At 42.8% G+C, this 23,550-nt stretch overlaps 1 protein-coding gene across 3 annotated transcripts in view; it reads left to right on the top strand.

The window, feature by feature from the left end:
- The window catches only part of LOC135092388 (uncharacterized), a 120,149-nt gene that overhangs the window by 84,747 nt on the left and 11,852 nt on the right, over positions 1-23,550 (top strand). For all 3 annotated transcript variants that reach the window (XM_063990853.1, XM_063990851.1, XM_063990850.1), the window contains one exon: positions 8,035-8,264. In XM_063990853.1, the coding sequence (XP_063846923.1) occupies positions 8,035-8,264 (230 nt within the window). The remainder of the gene's footprint in view (positions 1-8,034; positions 8,265-23,550) is intronic.

Here is a 23,550-nt window from a genome sequence, read left to right as displayed (position 1 = left end):
CATCAAATTTTTTCCCATCATCCTCCTTCACCCTTCCTCCACTTCCTTGCCCCATTTACTCTCCTTCCCAAGCTATGAAGTTCCCTTCCTCACATCCTCCCTCTACTCTGCAATGCATTCCTTCCTTCCCTTGTTCCTTTCCTCTCCCTTCCTCTTTCCTCTCCTCTCAAACCTCCCTCCCTGTCACCTACCCTCCCTTTATCTATTAGAGATAAGGAACTAGGGAGTGATACCTCCCTCTCTCCCTCTTACTCCACGTTATTCACATTCACGCTTCATCCTTTTTCGCTCTTTTCACTCTCTTGTATGACTCCATTTTCATTCTCAGTCATTTGCATTCTATTTAGCAATTCTCAGGATTGATCTTACTTTCACACAGAGAGAGAGAGATGGGGGGGAGGGGAGATGGGAGGGAGGAAAGGATGAGAGAGAGAATGGTGAAGAAGGAGGAAGAGAGAGAGAGAGAGAGAGAGAGAGAGAGAGAGAGAGAGAGAGAGAGAGAGAGAGAGAGAGAGAGAGAGAGAGAGAGAGAAAATGCACACACACACACACACACACACACACACACACACACACACAGAGGAAGAGAAGCAAACAAACAAAACAGTAACCCAGTATAGTGTGTCTCTCCATTTGGAGATAAAGCCAACCTGCAACTGTGGCCTGCCCAGAGATATCATTCTACTTTGTGGGTCAAAGTTCTTTGCTTATATGGTCATTTTATACACAATATATTTGCATATTTTTGGCCAAAGCTGGTGATTCATTTAAGATTTTTTTATCATCTTTATAATTGTTTACAGTTTTCTGTGTCATCACAAAAAAGAACTTGAAGAATCTTGATGTAAACAAACAAGGTTTGGCACTCAGGAATTATCCTGAACCTCCTGTGGCTCTATCTATGACTCACAACACCATAAGTGCTGCACATCTGCATTTTCCCAGTAGCTTTTCCCAGCAGCAAGATGCCTAAGTGTTATGATCACCTTAATTTTGGCAGTAAGAGGATTGCTCCTCTCTGTGTCACTCTGTAAGGCTTCCCTCACTAGATCAGTGATAAAGACCAGCATGGTCTAAACAATATCTTTTGATGAGTTCTGTGTCACAAAGTTTATTCAGTATATCCTTTCTGGATAAAACAAAAATTCTAAGCTGGAGATATTGTGGAGCAGCCAGCTTAGAAGTGGGAGTGTCGGTCATTATCCACTATGACATGGTGGATGGGTGTCTGAGAATGGATTAATCTATTTTACATTGATTCCTGTGGGGAAAATTGTTTCAGTGTTTTAATATTTTGGATTCTGAATGGCATTCAGGAATGAATTGAGTTAAAAAACTGAGGTTCCATTGTATTGCTCAAGATGAGGAAACAAACACAAAGGAAACCTACGTGAACTTTGGAAGGATTGGATGACTATTATTTCTTCATATTCTATTATCCTTTATACTGGTATATTTTCATAATGTTTATTAGTTCTTTTGTTTTTGTTTGTTCCAGTGACATTTTTTAAGCTTGTATCATTCTCTTTGTTTGTGTTCATCTTAGGAAGTATGTGTATGTCACATGTTTTTGCTAAATGAAATTGATAAGTTCACAAAAAAAGATTTTTAATGGTTGTGATTCTCCTAATAGTACATAGAAAATAAAATAACTTGATAGAATATAGGAAAAAATGTGTGGGCTCTAAATATGGTTTAAATGTAGTTCTGTGATACTCTAAACAAAATCATACTGAAGAAAAATGCGGTCACTTTTTTTTAATGTAATTTAATTGTAACTTAATAATGCAATTCAACTAAATACTTATAAGGGGCATAAATTACTGAATATTTTGATACTAAGCATTACTTTCTATCACAGTCCATTGAAAATGTATCATATTTTGAAATTTGCAAAACTTTGATGCCTTTTTTTTTTTTCCCATTTTTTATTTTTGGCGCTTACATCACTCTAGCTTTAGGCACCTTATATAGACTGCCAACTCTCAGATATATATCTACATATGGTTTCCCTGCATATGAGCATTTCAGACTGACACAAATCTGAAGACTGCCACAAATCTGAAGATGCATGTAGACTCGTCAGCTAATTATGAAGATTCTTAATGCCTTTGTACAGACTTGCTGCATTCTTGTACAGTTCTTATCTACTTCTATAAGCCTGAGATACTGGACAACAAATTATGTGGATGGTTTTGTTAATAGAAACGAAATATTGGTCTATCTATCCATCTGTCCATTGATTTGAAAAAGAGGCCTGGGTCAGAAATCTTGAGTCACCTGTAGCATCATGATCATGTTCAAGAGGTGCCATGTTGTTTACACTTTCCACTGCATCCCCATGTCACACCAAATGTGAGGACAAAACACACACACACACACACACACTCAATTCTAAATGTGGCAGAACTGCATTGCTGCATCATGCATTTACTTAGACTTGAAGAAAGTGTTTGACAAAGTACCACACTGAAGATTGCTATGGAAGATAAAAGATTATGGAAAAATTGGAAGATTGGAGTGGATGATAGAGTGATGAGAACAGTAATACAAGACCAAAATTCATCTTGGCTGAAAGTAATTAGTGGTGTCCCATGGGGGTCAGTGTTGGGACTGATAATGTTTGTAATATATGTAAATGACATAAATGAAGAAATAGACAGTTATATGAACTTACTCGTATTTGCAGATGATGCTAAGCTGATGAGAAGGGTAGAAAATGTAAATGACTGTATAGTACTGCAAGATGATTTAAATAAGATAAATAGATGGAATAAATCTTAGCAAATGTAATTCAGTTTAAGTAAATATAAAGTAATGGAGTTTGGTAAGAGTAAGAAAAGAATACAATATCATTATGAGATGGATGGTGTGAAGTTACAGAAATCAAAAGAGAAAATGGAATTGGGGATTAACAATTACTGAAAATTCAACTTCGGACAGACACATTGATAAAATTACTGGAGAGACGATGAATTTGTTAAAAAGAGTAATAATGGCATTCTCATATTTAGATGAAGGAATGATAAAAAAAGTTGTTGATTTCCATGATAAGACCAAGATTGGAATATGTGGCAGTGGTGTGGTCTACTCATATACGTAAAGAGGAATATTATAAAATTAGAAAGAGTACAAAGAACAGCCACTAAATTGGTTCCAGAGTTGAGTAAGTCAACCTATGAAGAGAGATTAAGAATTGGAAATTTCTACCCTTGAAAATAAGAGAGAGAGAGAGGGGATTTAATAAACATCTATAGAATGATAAATGGTATGGAAAATGTGAACAAAGAATGTTTTATAACTTTAAACACACAGAGTACAAGGGGACACATGACTATAAACTGCATCCGGTAGCAAGGCTCTGATTGGGGACTTTCGGAGTTGTAGGGAAGATGGAGTTATCCTTTATTCTGCTATTGCTCCCAGGTCCACTCTTGACCCGGTAGCAGGTAGCACCTGCCTAGGGTCCCTGCTGCCTTGTAGCGTGTGCTCCATTAGGCAGAGGCTAGGAGAAGGAAAACTGAATCCAAACCACCTGCTGCCTTGCAGCTTATGCCCTTCATAGGCAAAGGGTAGGCCCACCGCCGACACCTGTGGGTGGTGTAAGCAAGGGCATGCTACCATAAAAATTTGCACCAACCAACAAATGATGACTGAAATGCATGAAATGGCCCCCAGTCCCCGGCAGCCCTTATGTGGGCAGGGGTTGCTAAGAACTTCTGGACTGAGAAAACCTGATAAACGAGAGGGAGGAGACCTGCAGGTGGGCACAGTAAATATGGGGTCAATGGTGGGCAGGAGTGGGGAAGTGGTGGGGATGTTGGCGAAGAGGAGAGTGGACATTTGTTGCATGCAGGAAGTCCAATACTAGGGACAAGGATGCAAACTGTTCGGCTGCGGAGAGGAGTGCTACAAGTTCTGGTGGGCGGGGGAAAAGAAGAGAGCAGGAGGTGTAGGATTGTTGGTACAAGAAGATCTGGTGGAGGATGTGATACAAGTGAAAGGATAAACACAAGAATAATAAAGATGAAGATTGTCATGGGGAGGAAAGTCATGAATATTTTTTCAGTATATGCACCACAAGTGGGTAGACCAGAGGAAGAAAAGGAAGCCTTCTGGGGTGTGTTGGATGATGTGATAACAGTGGCAGACTCAGAGATACTACTCATTGCCAGCAACCTAAATGGGCATATTGGAGATGACAGAGGAAGATTCAAAGAAGTCATTGGCATCTATGGATTTGGAATGAGAAATCGGGAAGGAGAAAGAATACTGGAATTTAGCTAAAGTAAAGAGCTGAGGGTGATAAATAGTATGTTTAAAAAGGACAGGGAGAAGAAAATTACATACAAGAGTGGAGGAGCAGAAACACAAATCGATTTTATACTACTGAAGGAGGAAAGGGAAATATGGGTAAGAGACTGTAGGGTCATTCCAGGAGAGGCATGTTTAACACAGCACCACCTACTGAGAGCAGATCTAAATGTTACCAACTTGGTGAGAAAGAAGAAGCAGAGAGGCGAAAGGAAAATAAAAGAATGGAAATTGAAGGATGAGGAAACATGAAGACAATTTGAAATGAAGGTGCAACAGAAAAATATGGTAAATAGAGGAGGATGGAAGGAACTGAGTAAAAATGTTCTGGAGGCTGCAAGGAAGTCTGTGGTGAAACAACAGGTCACCAAAGAAGACAAAGAGAAACATGGTGGTGGAATGAAGCAGTACAGAGAGCGGTGCAGGAAAAGAAAAGGGCATACAAAAGATGGCAGAGAACACAGAATGATGAGGATAAGAGAGAACATAAAGAGAATGCAAGGCAGATTAAGAGGAAGGTAGCCAGAGCAAAGAGGCTGGTGTGGGAAAATTAGGATGTAGAACAGAATAGTAGTGAGAAGCAAAAAGATATGTTCAAAATTGCAAAACAAATGAAGAAAGAAGAAAGACATAACTGGAGCAAAATATATAAAGGATGAAAGAAGAATTATCAAGATAAAGGAGGAAGAAATACTTGAGAGGTGGAGGTGCTACTTTGAAAACCTGTTAAACGAGGAAAATGAACACAACCTGGAAGAGGTGGATATGGTGGAACTTATGATAGAAGAAATCTCAGAGGAAGAGGTGAACAGAACATTGAAAGGAATGAAAAGTGGAAAAGTGCCGGGTCCAACAGGAATCACCAGTGACTTAATGAAGAAAGTGGGTGTTATAAGAGAATTAACAAGGGTGTTTAGAGGCATAATTGATGAGGGAGACATTCCTGAAGACTGGAAAAATAGTATGACAGTGCCAATCTATAAGGGAAAAGGAGATGCCTTGGAGTGCAGAAAATGTAGAGGAATTAGACTGTTGGAACATGGAATGACGCTGTTCAAAAAGTTATTGGAGGAAAGGCTGAGGAAACTGATAAAAGTGGATGGTTGACAGCTTGGGTTTTGCCTAGGAAGATTGACAATGGATGCAATTTTTATAATGAGGCAAATACAGGAGAAGTTCAGTGAAAGGAAGAAGCTATTCCATGTCTTTGTTGATCCAGAGAAGGCATTTGACAGAGTGCCAAGGAGAAGATTGAGTGGGCACTAAGGAGACAAAAAGTGCCCAAAAGGCTTATGACTGCAGTCATGTCTCTGTATGTGGAATCAAGATCAAGGGTGAAAACATTGGCAGGAACATCAAGGGACTTTGACATAAGAGTGGGAGTACACCAGGGATCAGCTCTTAGTCCACTACTCTTTATCACAGTAATGGAGGAGGCTACTAAACTGGCAAGAGGAGATGGCCCGTGGGAGCTACTCTATGCTGATGATTTGGTATTGACAGCAGAATCAAGGGAAGAAGTGACTGACATGTTTGATAGGTGGAAAGAAGGGATGGAGCAGAGGGGACTGAAAATAAACATGGAGAAGACAAAACTAATGGTGACCGGAAATGAAGCTAGAGAAAGAATTCAGTCAGGAAAATGGCCATGTGGATGTTGTGGAAGAGGAGTGGGAGCAAACTCAGTGTTGTGTACTAGGCATAATAAATGGTGTCACCAATGGTGCTCAAGTCTGAGGAATCTCAGAGTGGTGCAGAACTTTGTATGTCCAAGATGTGTGCGGGAGGAGGAGGGTGGTGGTGGCGGTGGTGATGATGAGGATGTCAGGTTGGAGGTGAATGGAGGTAAGTTGGAAGAGGTACAACAGTTCTGCTACTTGGGAGATATGTTGGTCTGTGAAGTGGGTGTAAAGAGAGCAGTAAGAGTGAGAGGAGCAACTGCATGGAGAAGATGGCAAGAAATTGCCAGTTTATTGGTGAAATGCAGCATAAAACTGAGGATCAGGGGAAGGGTATACAGAGCTTGTGTCAGATCTGCTCTTCTGTATGGAGCAGAAACATGGGCACTGACAAACAGACTGACAGATATTCTATGTAGCTATGACCGCAGGATGCTGAGATACATGACAGGAGTGAGGTGGCAAGAAGGGAGGTCTAGCATTGAGGTGGCAGAGATGTGTGGAGTTGAAGACCTTTCTGTTGAGCTGAGGAAGAGAAGACTGAGATGGTTTGGACACATGAGAAGGGCGGAGGGAGGGGCACTGAGTGAGGTGGAGGAGGTGAGGGTTGGAGGCTGACGGCCGGTGGGAAGGTCAAAGAAAAAGTGGAGGAAGTGTGTGACAGAGGATATGAATTTATTGGGAATAGAAGAACTTATGGTACAAGATCCCCAGTTGTGGAAAGCAGTCATTGCCCATCCAACCCCACCCTGATGGGAAAATGTGGACGTTAAATGAACATGATGATGATGATGATGATGAGAGTGCAAGGGGACACAGTAAGAAGTTGAATAAAGTTAACTGTAGAAGAGACATCGAAAAGTATAGTTTTCCTCACAGAAGTGTGAACAAATTGAATGAACTCAGTGAAGACGTTGTCAATGCCGTAACTGTCCATGCTTCTAAGACCAAACTGGATAGATATAGAGACAGGATACTATGAGATTACTTCCCTCCCGTAAACCACAACTAGGTAAATACACACACACACACTGCGTAGTGTAGTGGTTAACATGCTTGGCTCACAACCAAGAAGACCCAGATTCAAATCTCAGGAAGTCCTTGTTCACCTAGCAGTAAGTAGGTAAGAGATATAACCCAAGGGGTCGTGACCTCGTTGTCCCGGTGTGTGGTGTGTGAGTGGTCTCAGTCCTATCCAAAGATTGGTCACTATGAGCTCTGAGCTCTTTCTGTAGGGTAACGGCTGGCTGGGTGACCAGCAGATGACGGTAGGTGAATCACACACACACAATTCTAAATGTGGCAGCACTGCACTGCTGTTGCATGACAAATGTGAGGTCAAAATGAAAACTTGTATGAGGTCCACACTGCTACTTCATACCAGATGTAAGGACAAAACATGTGCAGTAGGGTGTGGTGGCACCACACTGCTGCATCATGCCTAATGTGAGGACAAAATACACAAACTGAGGCAGTTACACTGTTGTGTCATGCTGAATGTGAGCACAGCACACAAACAGCATTAGGCTATGTGGCCTGCATAATTAATAAATTTTTAGTGTTTTCTCTGAGTTTTGTGATACTTGTCTCTAGTGGGCTTTGGAAGAAAACAAGAACAAAACTTGAGAGGGTGCTGTATACCCCTACATATTTTGCCAATAAATGATTTATGAAAATAATTACTTATAAATGGCTATCTAGAATCTAACTCGTTCACAACTCTAGGAATGTTGTGTGTGTGTGTGTGTGTTTATATATATATATATATATATATATATATATATATATATATATATATATATATATATATATATATATATATATATATATATATATTGTGAAAAGGAGAAATAATTTAGTGAGGGAAACAGATGTTGACATCATTGCATACATATGGAAAGACATAATCAGTATCTTTCATCCCTGGATTTCTTGGTGGAAGGAATTTAAAGAGGTATTAGAAATATGTAAATAGACTTTTATTACACACACTGCATGTATTCATGGAATACACTAATAAAGTGATTTCATTATATTTCAGCAATGCAATACAGTAAAGAACATAGCAACTGGCACCATTGCAGGCCAAAGAGTCCTTCCACGCAAGATAGAAAGTCAAAGATACCAAAGATTGAACCTCCTGAGGTCATTGACATAGATGACATCACAAAAAAGTGTGTAAAACAGCCCCAGACATGTGATGTGGGCATAACTGCTGAAATATCATCAGAGGCTCGTTTTATCTTACATGAAATCAACGCCATGCAAGAGGTAAGTAAGTAAACATTCATTTTATGTGATATTGTATCTTTATCAGTGAGTAAGAATATGCAGTAGACACCTGCTGCAGTGAATGAAATGCTCCCATGGAGGTACATAGAGTGGAATGGGGGGCACTGCAAGATTGCTGCTGACTCTGCTTTTGTTTTCCCTGTCCATTCCTTTCATGTCAGAATAACAGGCAATTTTGCAATCTTTACAGTTTACCCTGTAAAGCCAAAGATTCTCATACTATTCAGACTACACTGTAAACAATACCTAATCACAACATTAAACTTTATTTTCATGATTATGGCTATCTGGGGAGAGTACTAAAAATGTTCTCTTGTTACTCAGTAGTGTCTCAAGATCTCATGATATCTTTGACTTTTTTTCATATTTACTTTGCAAAATTTGCAGCCTTAGGAATAGTTTCCAGTCTGGAACATCATCTCCATTCACACCTCACTTTCTATTCCTTACTGAAATCAGATGTCTAGGGTTTTTTTTTTTTTAAACATATCCACAATAAGGCTTAAAGTTTTAAGTTGGATGTAAAACTATTTAAAAAACCGTTATACACAATAATTACATAAGGTATTAATATGAAATTCACACTCAAAAAAAGCACAATAAGTATATATACAAGAAGTTGTGTCTATGAGTGTCTATGTGTGCAGCACTAGTGAGGACGGGAGGGTTTCCCGCCACATGTGGGCAGCCAGCTTCACTTGGTGTGTGGACATGTTTGGTACCAGGGGCGTGGCTGCCGTGAACATGTTCCACAGCCGTGATGTCCTGGCTGTGAATGTGTGCTGGTGCTGCCTGGAGTGTGAATGAGGTATCTCCACCATCTCGTTGCTCTAGAGGGCATTCCTCGTGTGCCTCTGCATGGCTCGCGGGGGAAGCCTCAGTGGGGTGAGGTGGGGGACACCCTGCACCTGGGCCTTGTAGCACACCAACAATGCTGACACGTCCCTGCAGTGCTCCAGGGACGTCACAGGTGAAGATGGTTGCTGGTAGTCCTCGGTTGCCACCAGTCGCAGGGCACGCTGCTGGACTGCACCAAGTCTTTGCATGTGGGTGGCAGCGCCAGACATCCAGGACAGGGCATCATACTCAAGGCAAGGACGTATTTGTGCCTTGTACAGGGTGAGGATGCCCCATGAGTTGAGGTTTGGTGCCACCCTATGCAGGGCAAAAACTCTCAATGAGGCTTGATTGGCAACTGCAGTGATGTAGTGGTCAAAGCGCAGGCCATGGTCCACAGACACTCCCAAGACTTTGACATGGTTTTGAAGTGGCATCCTCTTGCCTCCAAAGTACAGCTGTTCTGCGATTGCTTGAGAGGCACCTGGGGACCGTGAGATGACCATGACCTGCATCTTCTATGGAGCAAAGCTGACCTGCCACACTTCTCCCCACTGCTCCACCAGTCTGAACTGCCTGTTCAACGCACTGATGGCCCGCTGGCTGTCGAGGCAGCAGTAAGAGCAGGAGAGTGTACAGTTGTCAGCATACGTTGTCACTGTTGGTAGCTGCTGGAGGAGGTCATCAATGTAAATGTTCCACAGGATTGGGCCCAGCACTGAACCCTGTGGAACCGAGGCTTCTGCTGGTGAAGGCCCTGATGACTGCCCGTTGACCACCACCCAAAGGGTCCTCCCCTGGAGATAGTCACCGAGCAGCGCCAGAAGGTCCCCTTGGACACCCTTGGTGCAAAGCTTCTTGATGAGCCCCGCTTGCCAGACCCTATCAAAGGCTCCAGCAATGTCCAGGGCCACCACAAGGGTGTCAAGGCCTTCACCCAATGTGTCTTGCCAGTCCTTGGATAGGAGGAGAAGGAGATCAGCAGTTGACCAGCTAGGCCAGAAGCCAAACTGCTGGTCAGAGAGGTGGTGGTTCTCACTCACGTGCCGGCAGATGTCTCCAGCTACCACGCACTCAAGAACCTTGCCCACCATGGAGAGCAAGGAGATTGGTTTGTAATTGGTGGGCTCAGACCTCGAGCTTCTTTTATGGATTGGTACCATGTGTGCCTCCTTCCATACTGAGGGCCACTTGCACTCCCTTAGGCAAGATGTGAAGACTGAAGAGAGGGGACCCAATAGGTCCTTGGCACAGTACTTGAGGAGCCGTTGACTGACGCCATCTGGGCCGATGGCTTTACTCACGTCCACCGTGCCAAGGAGTTGCTCAACCTGCCCCGCTTCCACCAACGCAGTGATAACCATGCATTCAGTTTCTTGTGGCAGGCATGGTACAGGTCTTCTACCTTCATCTTAGTGCTGAAGAGCTGGGCCAAGAGTGAAGCTTTTTCCACACTGCTCGTGGCAGTGGACTCGTCAGGCCTTGTGAGTGGTGGGATGGCGTCTTGATGGCTCACCCCCCTGTTGCTCCTTAACCAGGCTCCACCAGGTCTTGTTGCCAACTTCTGGGCTGCACAGTTTGTGCTTCAGGTCCTCTCTCTGTTGTCTCTTCGCTCACCTACAGGTAGCTGTCATATGTCTGCAGGCTTCCTGGTGTTGTGCCTTATTCCTTGATGACAGATGATGCTTGTACTTCAGCCAAGCAGCAAACTTGGCTTCAGCAGCAGCCCTGCAGCAGTAGCCAAACCAGGCTGGGTCACCTGACCTGGTTGGGAACATGCAGCTGTTGAAGGGCAAGGAGTTTGGTGGTGAGGGTGTGTGCCTTGGCCTCAGCATCCCCCACCAGAAGGACCTCCCAGTCAGTGTGTGCCATGCCATGCTTTATGGATGGAGTCAGCTCTCTCCCAGAGCCAGATGGTGCATGGGACAGCATCTTCCCTTGCTGCACTCAGCTCCACTTGTGTCAGTACAGCATAGTGGTCTGAGCTGCCCACTGGTCCTAGTTGCAGGCAATGGACACTGGTCTCAAGGAGGCCTGACAGCACAGGGTCCAGCAGCCCTCCCCGCTCGTCGGTGGGGAAGCTTATGTGGTTTACCAGGCCCTGCACACTCAGTAAGCTGGTATAGGCTTCATTCTCCAGGTGGAAATTTAAGTACCCCACTATCATCATCTGGAAGCACTTGTGGCACAGGAGCAGGGTGTCTAGCTCCTCTGTCAGGAAGTCAAGTGGAACTTTTCCGTGTCTGGGGACTGGTACATGACACAGAGGAGGAGTCCACTGCAATCATCCATCACAACCCTGAAGAACTGTGCCTCTGTCAGGTGTAGAAGTGCTACCTCCAATTCCTGGGTTTGGAGGCTGGTTTTGAAGCAGGTGGCCACACCTCCACCTGCTCTGCTGTCGTGATCCTTCATTATCTATTGGGAGTAGCCTGGAATTTTTCTAAAAGTTAGTTCCACCTCACCGTTCAGCCACGTTTCTGTTACTGTGACAATGTCAGCACGGTGCTGCAGGACAAAGTTGTAGGTGAATTCACCAACATTTGTACAGAGTCCTCTCACGTTAGCAGTCAGCACAGTCAGGTGACAGCTGACACGCCTGCCCCCTCGCCATCTTGCATTGGCTTGGTGGCCGGGTGTGGTGGCAGAGCGAGTCTTGTTTGTGTCCTCCCTGCCAGGATGGGGTGCTCCAGCTGAAGTGCTATCTGGGTTGTGGCTGCCAGTTGGGGGGATGAAGGGAGCCTGAAAAGGGTTGCTGAGGCATGGTAGGTTGCTGTGGGGGTTGCTGCCCTCCCTATCCTTCCATCAGGACCATCTTAAGGATGGCTTCTTGTCGGTGGTCTGCAGCATGGGTGTAGCAGGTCTCAGTCGTGTGGCCAGGCCAGAAGCAGTACTGACAGCGTGGCTTGTCCCACTCTCTCTGCTCCTGTTGGGGCCTTAGGGTGTATGTGTGTCATACACAGGGGAGGGAGTCTAGTAGTTGTTGGGATGGAGTATTCTGTCCCTCGCTGGCCATTGTTTTTAATTTTCTTCTTCTTGTTTACACTATTGTAGTTGTTGTTGTTGTTACTGTTGCTGTGCTTGTGGTTGTAGTTGTTCTTTTTGTTGTTCCTGTTGTTGTGTCTGTTGTAGTTGTTGTTGTTGCTACTGCTGCTGTTGATGTTGTTGTTGTTGTTGTTGTTGTTGTTGCTGTTGCTGTTGCCGCTGTTAGTGCTTGTGTTACTGTTGCTGTTATTACCATCACTGTCGCTGCTACTGCTGTTGTTTTTGCTGATAGCAGTGACAGTGGCAGTGCTGGTAGTTCTGTTACTATTGTTGTTTCTGCTACTGTTGCTGCTGCTGCTGCTAGCACTATCTAGCGGGGCAGCGGTGTCTGTTGCTGCACTGGTGGTGGTGGTGTCCTCTCCATATCTGAGGGGCTGGGGTCTCCCAGACTGCCACCACTGCTTCCAGTGGTCTGAGGAGGCGCAGACCCTATTCCACATCTTTTCTATGGAAGTAGGTGCGGCTGTAGTCGCGATGGATCGGGTGGAGGCTTTCGTGTCAGCCTCTCGAGCATCTGTAAGAGTATCTATAAGCTCCAGGAGCTCCATCACATGTCCCTTTTTACTGATCATCCAGTCCCTCTGTAGTCTGAGAGATTGGATTATTTTGTTGCTTTTTCCTACTTCTTCCTGGAGGCGTATGACTCCAGGACGTACAACTCCTTATCTGACTCTATCGGGCGTTGCCTGGTGTCATCAGCATCTTCATTTCTTCCTTCACCAAGGGTGGATGGGGAAGAGGCCCCTGCACTAGAGTGCCCTGTTCTATATGTTACTGCGTCCTCTATGCCGTGTTCCATGCGCAACTCCTGTGTGTCACTGCACATGTATGTGTCACGGCCATTGAGGCAGGCTGGGTGGCAGAAGTTGGAGCACTCACTCCCGCCTTCACACCTTACATGTGCAGCATTTTTCTTCATGCCCACCGCCTTACCACAGATGGCACACCACTGCTGTGGAAAATAACCAGAGAGATTCCGCCGTTCGATGGTCTTGTGTTCCGTTATCTTCCTGGTGTTCCCGGCAGCAACTTGGATTCCCTTGGGAATTCAGGGAGCGCAGCGGCCTTGGTGGGAGGGTGGCTTGGTAACCTCTTAGTCTATTACCCCGGTTCACAACTAAGTCACTCCTGGGCAAAGCACAGCCACTTAAACACTGGTCACTGTTTACTCACGTGTTTTCAGAGGTGGCTGATTATCGCCCTGCGCTGTTGACTTGTCGTAACCATAAGTAACAAGCCACAGGTGGAAAAAGAGAGAGGTGAGACGTGGCAACCCTGAGGGTAAGTGGAGCAGGGCAGGTCAGGGCAGACAGCTCGGCGGCCTTCTGGGATCAAATAAGGTCATAGGCCTATTCACGCAACACTCACTTTTCATTAATTTTTTACCACAGGGAATAATTTTTTTTGTCTTATAACCTTTTCCACACAAGCACTGTCACTAACACATCCCACTGGCACAAGTAGCTTCGCAGGAAGCACCCCTGAGCACAAGTACTTGACTGTGTTGTATGGAGCATCCTCACAAGTGTCCTCATATTTCCTTTCATGTTTCCTCCTACCTCCTGTGTCTTCATTTTAACTGTTAAGTGGCTACTGCATTTTATGTATGCAATATTTTGCCAGTACCACTGGCACTACAGTATGTACCACCACTGCCACCAAAATTATGTACTGTTTAGTCCAGTCACATATCTGATCTTGTTTTATGAGGAAGGATTGGGACCTGCCGTCACCTTATCTAGTAAGGTGTCGGAGTAACAGTGGTTGGTTGTGTGCAGGGGTGCAAAGAGGAGGAAGGTCTCCAGGCTGCCTGACCTTGAGGGGTGCCATGTGGACATGAAGAATCCCTTCAGTGTGTTGGAAGGAGTGATGGTGGAGTTGGACATGGCAGGAGGAGACAAGGAGAGGAAGGAAGGGGCACATACAGTTGCCATGCCCTCAGGTACAGTGCTTGTGCTTGAAGATAGTAAGATTAGGTACTTAGGTAGTGTGTTTTGCGTAAGAGATTGGGTGTGTTTGCCAAAGGCAGGGGTAGGGAAGATAGCAGATATGTTAGACACATGTTTGGAAAATTATGGGATCAAGCCCATTGTTTTTTCTTAAGTGCAGTAGGGAATGACCTTGGTAAGATCAGGATTGAGGAGTGTATAAGAAGTATAGAGAGGCAATGGATAAGATTAGGGATAGGAAAGGGTTGTATGTGGTGTCTTGCTGAAGAAGGGAGTTGGTGCTGAGTGGCTATCCAGAGCTATTACAGTGAATCGCAGGCTCGTGAATCATTGTAAAGGTAATGGATGGACAATCATTGACTGTTTTTATGGCAAAGACCTTGTATTTTTTTTTTTTTTTATGTAGGAGCAACACTGGCCAAGGGCAACAAAAATCCAATAAAAAAAAAGCCTACTGAGATTCCAGTCCCATAAAAGGGTCCAAAGCAGTAGTAAAAAATTGAAAGATCAGTGTCTTGAAACCTCCTTCTTGAAGGAATTCAAGTCATAGGAAGGTGGGAATACAGAAGCTGGCAGGGAGATCCAGAGTTTACCAGAGAAAGGGATGAATGATTAAGAATACTGGTTAAGTCTTGCATTAGAGAAGTGGACAGAATAGGGGTGAAGAAAGTCTTGTGCAGTGAGGCTGTGGGAGGAGTGGAGGCATGCACTTAGCATGATCAAAAGAGCAGTTAGCATGAAAATAGCAGTAGAAGACAGCTAGAAATGCAACATTGCAGCTATGAGAGAGAGGCTGAAAACAGTCAGTTAGAGGAGAGGAGTTGATGAAACAAAAAGCTTTTGATTCCACCCTGTCTAGAAGAGCATATGAGTGGAACCCCCCAGATATGTGAAGCATACTCCATACATTGACGGATAAGGCCCTTGTAAAGAGTTAGCAGCTGGGGGGTGAGAAAAACTGGCAGAGACGTCTTAGAACGCCTAACTTCATAGAAGCTGTTTTAGCTAGACATGAGATGTGAAGTTCCCAGTTCAGATTATAAGTAAAGGACAGACTGAGGATATTTATTGTAGAAGAGGGGGACACTTAAGTGTTATTGAAGAAGAGGGGATAGCTGTCTGGAAATTGTGTCAAGTTGATAGATGGAGGAATTGAGTTTTTGAGGCATTGAACAATACCAAGTTTGCTCTGCCCCAATCAGAAATTTTAGAAAGATCAGAAGTCAGGCATTCTGTGGCTTCCCTGCATGAAATGTGTACTTCCTGAAGTGTTGGACGTCTATGAAAAGACGTGGAAAAGAGCAGGGTGGTATCATCAGCATAGGAGTGGATAGGACAAGAAGTTTGGTATAGAAGGTCATTGATGAATAATAAGAAGAGAGTGGGTGACAGGACAGAACCCTGAGGAACACCACTATTAATAGATTTAGGAGAAGGACAGTGACCGTCTACCACAGCAGCAATAGAAAGGTCAGAAAGGAAACTTGAGATGAAGTTACAGAGAGAAGGATAAAAGCCATAGGAGGGTAGTTTGGAAATCAAAGCTTTGTGCCAGACTCTATCAAAAGCTTTTGATATGTCCAAGGCAACAGCAAAAGTTTCACCAAAATCTCTAAAAGAGGATGACCAAGACTCAGTAAGGAAAGCCAGAAGATCACCAATGGAGTGGCCTTGACAGAATCCATACTTGCTATCAGATAGAAGCTTGTGAAGTGATAGATGTTTAAGAATCTTTCTGTTGAGGATAGATTAAAAAACTTTAGATTGGCAGGAAATTAAAGCAATAGGACAGTAGTTTGGGGGATTAGAACAGTCACCCTCTTTAGGAACAGGTTGAATGTAGGCAAACTTCCAGCAAGAAAGAAAGGTAGATGTTGACAGACAGAGTTGAAAGAGTTTGACTAGGCACGGAGGCACAGTTTCGGAGAACATTAGGAGGAGCCCCATCAGGTCCATAAGCCTTCTGAGGGTTTAGGCCAGTGAGGGCAAGGAAAACATTATTATGAAGAATTTTAATACATAGAATGAAGTAATCAGAGGATGGAGGAGAGGGAGGAACAAGTCCTGAATTGTCCAAAGTAGAGTTTTTAACAAAGGTTTGAGTGAAGAGTCCAGCTTTAGAGATAGATGTGATAGCAGTGGTGCCATCTGGCTGAAATAAAGGAGGGAAAGAAAAAGAATCAAAGTTATTGGAGATATTTTTGGCTAGATGCCAGAAGTCATGAGGGGAGTTAGATGTTGAAAGATTTTAACACTTTCTATTAATGAAGGAATTTTTGGCTAGTTGGACTTGGCATGGTTCTGGTCAGAATTATAAAGTGCATGAGATTCTGGTGATGGAAGGCTTAAGTACCTTTTGTGGGCCACCTCTCTATCATGTATAACATGAGAACAAGCTGTGTTAAACCAAGGTTTGGAAGGTTTAGGTCGAGAAAAAGTGAGGAATGTACGCCTCCATGCCAGACACTATCACCTCTGTTATGCACTTGGTACACAAAGATGGGTCTCTGACATGGAAGCAGTAATCATTCCAAGGAAAATCAGCAAAATAACTCCTCAGGCAAAATGCTAGAGGCACTTTCGCTTAGAGGATTCTAAGGAGGGATTGGAGCGATAGGACAAGATACAAATATGAGATTGTAATTGGAGGAGCCCAACAGAGAAGAGAGGGTGACACCATAAGCAGAAAGATTAGAGGTCAGGAAAAGGTCAAGAATGTTGGGCGTTTCTCCAAGACAGTCAGGAATATGAATAGGGTTTTGCACCAGTTGCTCTAGGTTGTGGAGGATAGCAAAGTTCAAGGCTAGTTCACCATGATGGCCAGTGAAGGGAGAGGAAAGCCAAAGCTGGTGGTGAACATTGAAGTCTCCAAGAATGGAGATCTCTGCAAAAGGGAAGAGAATCAGAAGGTGCTCCACTTTAGAAGTTAAGTAGTCAAGGTATTTCATATAGTCAGAGGAGTTAGGTGAGAGGTATACAACACAGATAAATTTAGTTTGAGAGTGACTCTGTAGTCGTAGCCAAATGGTGGAAAACTCGGAAGATTCAAGAGCATGGGCACAAGAGCAGGTTAAGTCATTGTGCACATAAACGCAACATCCAGCTTTGGATTGAAAATGAGGATAAAGAAAGTAGGACGGAACAGAAAAGGGGCTACTGTCAATTGCCTCAGACACCTGAGTTTCAGTGAGGAAAAGAAGGTGAGGTTTAGAAGAGGGGAGGTGGTGTTCTACAGATTGAAAATTAAATCTTAGACTGCGAATGTTGCAGAAGTTAATGAAGAAAAGTTGAGGGGGTGTCAAGACAGTTAGGGCCGTTATCAGAAGAGCATTCTGACATGGGGACATTTGTGGTCCCCTCCACAGATGGGGACTCCAAGGCTGGTGTGGGGATGCCAGGGATGGAGTGCATTTATCACACCAGGATGTTGAGGTTTTGGCCAGAACACTTGAGCAGGAGGTAACTGCTCTCCAGCATTTTTTTTTCGTTAGTCAGGAGGGAGGCTTGTGAGGATGAAAGGAAGGACATATTAGTTAAATCTAGATTTGTAACAAGCTCAGAGATGAGAAATAGTTTAAGTGTTTATTACACAAATTGTAGAAGTATTTTGAATAAAATAGACTTGCTTAGAAAAATGTCATATATAAAAATTTTAATATCATTGCTTTAACAGAAACTTGGTTAGAAATGTCAGGAAAAATATTTCAAACAGACAAACGTTCAGATAGATGGTTATACACTATTCTATAAAGATGGAGAATGAGAGAGGAGGAGGCATCACACTTTATGTTGGGGGCACATTACAATGTTGTATTAACAGTAACATAAAAACAGAGTCAGTATGGTTTGATATTAAGGAAGGATCACAATAATTATGTTAGAATTAGTGTGCAGGCCACTGAATACTACTAAAGAAGCTAATAGCTCATTATAACAAGAGATAAATAAAATAGGCAGACACTGTCAGGTTGTGGTTGGTGATTTTAATTTTAGGAATATTGATTGAAGATTGATGGTGGGTAGCAGTGAAGCAGAGGAATTCCTTAATATAATTCAGGACAGTTTCTTGAAGCAGGTAATCATTGAACCCACAAAGGAGAATAATATTTTAGATTTAATTCTGGCAAACAGGGAGGAAACAGTCACACAGGTAGAGGTTGGAAGACAGCTAGATAACATTGACCATTATGAAAATAGGTTTAGATTAAAATGGGAGGAAGCTTCTAGAAACAAAAACATCAGTAAAATACCTGACTTTAGGAGAGCAGATTTTGAAAGGTTAAGATATTATCGTACTCAATAGTTGTGACTACAGCCTGTTTTGCTGGGCTAGTATATGCAGCAGCAGTGCCTGGGGTTTTGAAGATAAAACAGCCCTTTAGATTAACACCATACAAGGATGAAGGTAGCTGTGATCCCCCCTTTCTCTCTCTCTCTCTCTCTCTCTCTCTCTCTCTCTCTCTCTCTCTCTCTCTCTCTCTCTCTCTCTCTCTCTCTCTCTCTCTCTCTCTCTCTCTCTCTCTCTCTCTCTCTCTCTCTCTCCACACAATAGGGTATGCGACAACAAACGTAATTTGTTCCAATGTTGCATTTGTTATGGCAAATGTGCATTATGATGACTGAAGAACCTATGGAAAAATTAATTGTTTCCAAATATTATGTAATATTTGAAAAAATACATCAAAATGAGCACATTTGCACTGCTACATTTGAGGTAGCACAACAAATGTATCCAGTACCTTCCTGAGTTTTGGGCCTAGTCCTAAATTCCTACAATCATGAGTTTCATACATCATCACCCTGAGTTTCATGTTGCTTTGACAAGTATTAGTCATATTTACCTACTTTCGGCATCACATGTATACATACAATAAATCCTGTGTATGTTGGAGCCCCCCCCCCTTCTCTCTCTCTCTCTCTCTCTCTCTCTCTCTCTCTCTCTCTCTCTCTCTCTCTCTCTCTCTCTCTCTCTCTCTCTCTCTCTCTCTCTCTCTCTCTCTCTCTCTCTCTCTCTCTCTCTCTCTCTCTCTCTCTCTCTCTCTCTCTCTCTCTCTCTCTCTCTCTCTCTCTCTCTCTCTCTCTCTCTCTCTCTCTCTCTGAAAGGACAATCCTAAGGACTGTTAAATAGAATGAGACTGATTGAGAATGAAGATGAATTATGTATACAAGAGTGAGAAAGAATTGGATAGGATGAAGTGAAAATGACATAAAATGAATGAGGAGAGAGAGAGAGAGAGAGAGAGAGAGAGAGAGAGAGAGAGAGAGAGAGAGAGAGAGAGAGAGAGAGAGAGAGAGAGATGTAACTCACTTGTCCCATATCTCGGACAGATAAGGGGGAGGAGAGATGACAGGGAGGGAGGTTTGAGACAAGACAAAAGAGAGGAGAGGAAAGGAAAAAGGGAGGAAGGGACAGGTGGCAGATAGGTGAGCAGTTGATGAGTTAGTCTTGTGAGTTTTAGTTTGTTATTCTGATTAAGTTTTTATTAAAATTTCAGTGTTTGCACGAATGGCAAGTTTAGCTCACCAGTTTTGGTTAGTTATTCTGATTAAATTTTCATTAAAATTCCAATGTTTGCATGAGTGGTGAGTTTGTTATGCCAATTTCAGTTAGTTATTCTGATTAAATATTTATTAAAATTTAAGTGCATTAATGCAGTTGTACTCGTACATTATAGTGACCATCTGTTGTCTCATACCCTACTTTATATATATATATATATATATATATATATATATATATATATATATATATATATATATATATATATATATATATATATATATATATATATATATATATATATATATATATATATATATATAAACACACACACACACACACACACACACACACTGGTAGTGTACCTTAATATTTTCCATGACCCAGGGTAGTACTTGATTTGGGTGCAAGTCAGATCCTCATTTCCCATTGAAATCAATGGGAAATTAATCCATTCCAAGGGCAAAAAAATAAAATAAATAAATAAAAAATTCCTCCAATATCACTTACATTACAATCAAATGGAAATAGAATGGAACTAATATGATGTATCTGAAACAAAGTTCATAAAGTAATGTCAAAGTTATGATACATACTCTCTCTCTCTCTCTCTCTGTGTGTGTGTGTGTGTATTTATCTAGTTGTGGTTTATGGGAGTAATCCCAAGCCAACTGCAGCATTAAGATCGAGATTTCTCATATTTTGCTATGATTTCCTTCTTTTTTCATTGGGTATCACACTTTTCATCTTCCTACCACTTGCAGTTACACTTTTCACTTGCTTAGGAGGCATTTTCAAGGTAGAATGATCACAAAATAAAGCAGGAAGGCAATGCCGGGAATGTTGCGGCACCACTTGTAGTGCGAGCACAAGTCAGGTTCCTGGGCTCCTGTTGATTCAAAATCTGGAAAGGGCATAAGTCAGTTTAGGCGTATACCAGGGCAAGTATAACCCAAGGTGCCACTGTATTTTTGTATTTATTTATTTATTTATTTATTTATCTTTTTTTTTTTTATGTAGGAGGAACACCAACCAAGGGCAACAAAAATCCAAATAAAAAAAAGCCCACTGAGATGCCAGTACCCAAATAGGGTCCAAAGTGTTAGTAAAAAAATTGAAGGATAAATGTCTTGAAACCTCCCTATTGAAGGAGTTCAAGTCATAGGAGGGTAGAAATACAGAAGCAGGCAGGGAGTTCCAGAGTTTATCAGAGAAAGGGATGAATGATTGAGAATACTGGTTAACTCTTGCATTAGAGAGGTGGACAGAATAGGTGTGAAAGAAAGAAGAAAGTCTTGTGCAGTGAGGCCATGGGAGGAGGGGAGGCATGCAATTAACAAGATCAGAAGAGCAGTTAGCATGAAGGGTTAGCAAGAAGGAAAGGTAGATGTTGACAAACAGAGTTGAAAGAGTTTGAATAGGCAAGGTGCAAGCATGGAGGCACAGTTTCGGAGAACAATAGGAGGGACCTCATCAGGTCCATGAGCCTTCTGAGGGTTGAGGCCAGCGAGGGCAATGAAAACATCATTGCGAAGAATTTTAATAGGGAGCATGAAGTAGTCAGAGGATGGAAGAGAGGGAGGAACAAGCCCTGAATCATCTAAGGTAGAGTTTTTAGCAAAGATTTGAGCAAAGAGTTCAGCTTTAGAGATAGATGTGATAGCAGTGGTGCCATCTGGCTGAAATAAAGGAGGGAAAGAAAAGAAGCAAAGTTGTTGGAGATATTTTTGGCTAGATGTCAGAACTCACAAGGAGAGTTAGATGTTGAAAGATTTTGACATTTTCTATTAATGAAGGATTTTTTGTCTAGTTGGAGAATAGACTTGGCATGGTTCTGGGCAAAGATATAAAGTGCATGATATCCTGGTAATGGAAGGCTTAAGTACCTTTTGTGGGCCACCTCTCTATCATGTATAGCACAAGAACAGGCTGTCTTAAACCAAGGTTTGGAAGGTTTAGGTCGAGAAAAAGAGTGAGGAATGTATGCCGCCATGCCAGACATTATTAACTCTTTTATGTGCTCGCACACAGAGACGGATCTCTGATATGGAAGCTGTAACTTGAGCAAGTTGGATGTACGGTTGAAGCAGGGTTGTTCTAAGGAGATTGGGGGGATTACAGCTAGAAGGACCAGTTGCTTTAAGGGGTATTTGAGTAATTTATTGCAGTACATCCCTGCTTATATGTGTAGTGTTTAGGGGTCCAATCAACCTACCTGTGAGTGCAGTTCCTTATATTGCATGCACTTTATCCTCATCGGCTGGTGTGGGCAGCTTATTTGTGTATTTGTTGTGCTGTTAAATATTACTGTGGTCCATGGCTCTTTTAGAGGGTCTGGACACAAAAGATTATACGTATGTTGTTGTGTAGTGAAGCTTTACTCCCTCCTCAGGTCCTGTCGAGGCCTGCCATGCTGGAGACTGTAAATGACACTAATCTGCAGGAGGTTATAATACATTGTTAGGCAGTGGATTGGTTTTGTTTCTGTGGGCAGTTGTCCATTGAGGTATTATATTTTGACCTCTTAAGTGTGTGTCCTCTGTTGTAATTGTCCCTTACTAGAATGTGGCTGATGATTCTTTCTCATTGTGTGGAGAGTGATTCTGTTGTTATTATATTCCCTTCGCCTGTAGGTGGGTGAAACAGGGTGACGACATCATTCATGGAATCTGGTGTTGCAGCTATCTGTGTAAAGTGTGTGAGAGTCAAAAGAGGAGACAAAGATTATAGACAAAAGAACAGTGACTATCTATCACAGCAGCATTAGAATGGTCAGAAAGGAAACTTAAGATGAAGTTACAGAGAGAAGGATAGAAGCCATAGGAGGTTAGTTTGAAAATCAAAGCTTTGTGTCAGACTCTATCAAAAGGTTTTGATATGTCTAAGGCAGCAGCAAAGTTTCACCAAAATCTCTAAAAGAGGATGACCAAGACTCAGTAAGGAAAGCCAGATCACCAGTAGAGTGGCCTTGATGAAACCCCATATTGGTGATCAGATAGAAGGTTGTGAAGTGATAGATGTTCAAAAATCTTCCTGTTGAGGATAGATTCAAAGACTTTAGATAAGCAGAAAATTAAAGTAATTGGACAGTAGTTTGAGGGATTAAAATGGTCACCTATTTTAGGATCAGGCTGAATGTAGGCAAACTTCCAGCAAGAAGGAAAAGAAGATGTTGACAGACAGTTGAAAGAGTTTGACTAGGCAAGGATACAAGCATGGAGGCACAGTTTTGGAGAACAATAGGAGGAACCCCATCAGGTCCCTAAGGCTTCTGAGGGTTTAGGTCAGCGAGAGCATGGAAAACATCATTGTGAAGAATTTTAATAGGTAGCATGAAGAAATCACAGGATGGAGGAGAGGGAGGAACAAGCACAGAATCATCCAAGGTAAAGTTTTTAGCAAAGGTTTGAGTGAAGAGTTCAGCTTTTGAGATAGATGTGATAACAGTGGTGCCATCAGGTTGAAATAAAGGAGGGAAAAAAGAAGCAAAGTTACTGGAGATGTTTTTTGGTTAGGTGCTGGAAGTCATGAGGGGAGTTAGATCTTGAAAGATTTTGACATTTTCTATCAATGAAGGAGTTTTTGCCTAGTTGGAGAAAAGACTTGGTATGGTTCCTGGCAGAAATATAAAGCACATGAGATTCTGGCGATGGAAGGCTCAAGTACCTTTTATGGGCCACCTCTCTATCATGTACATGAGAGCAGGCTGTGTTTGGAAGGTTTAGGTCAAGGAAAAGAGTGAGGAATGTACGCCTCCATGCCATGGCGACTCCTACACCAGCCTCGGAGTCCCCATCTGGGGAGGGGACCATAAATGTCCCCAGGTCGGACTGCCTTTCCGTCGACGACCCTAAGTGTCTTGACACCCCCCTCAACTTTTTCTTCATTAACTTCTGCAACATTCGCGGTCTAAGATCTAATTTTCAATCTGTAG

The sequence above is a fragment of the Scylla paramamosain genome, chromosome 40 (assembly GCF_035594125.1).
Source record: "Scylla paramamosain isolate STU-SP2022 chromosome 40, ASM3559412v1, whole genome shotgun sequence".
Classification (NCBI taxonomy): Eukaryota; Metazoa; Arthropoda; class Malacostraca; order Decapoda; family Portunidae; genus Scylla; species Scylla paramamosain.
This window is presented reverse-complemented; position numbering and strand designations above follow the sequence as displayed.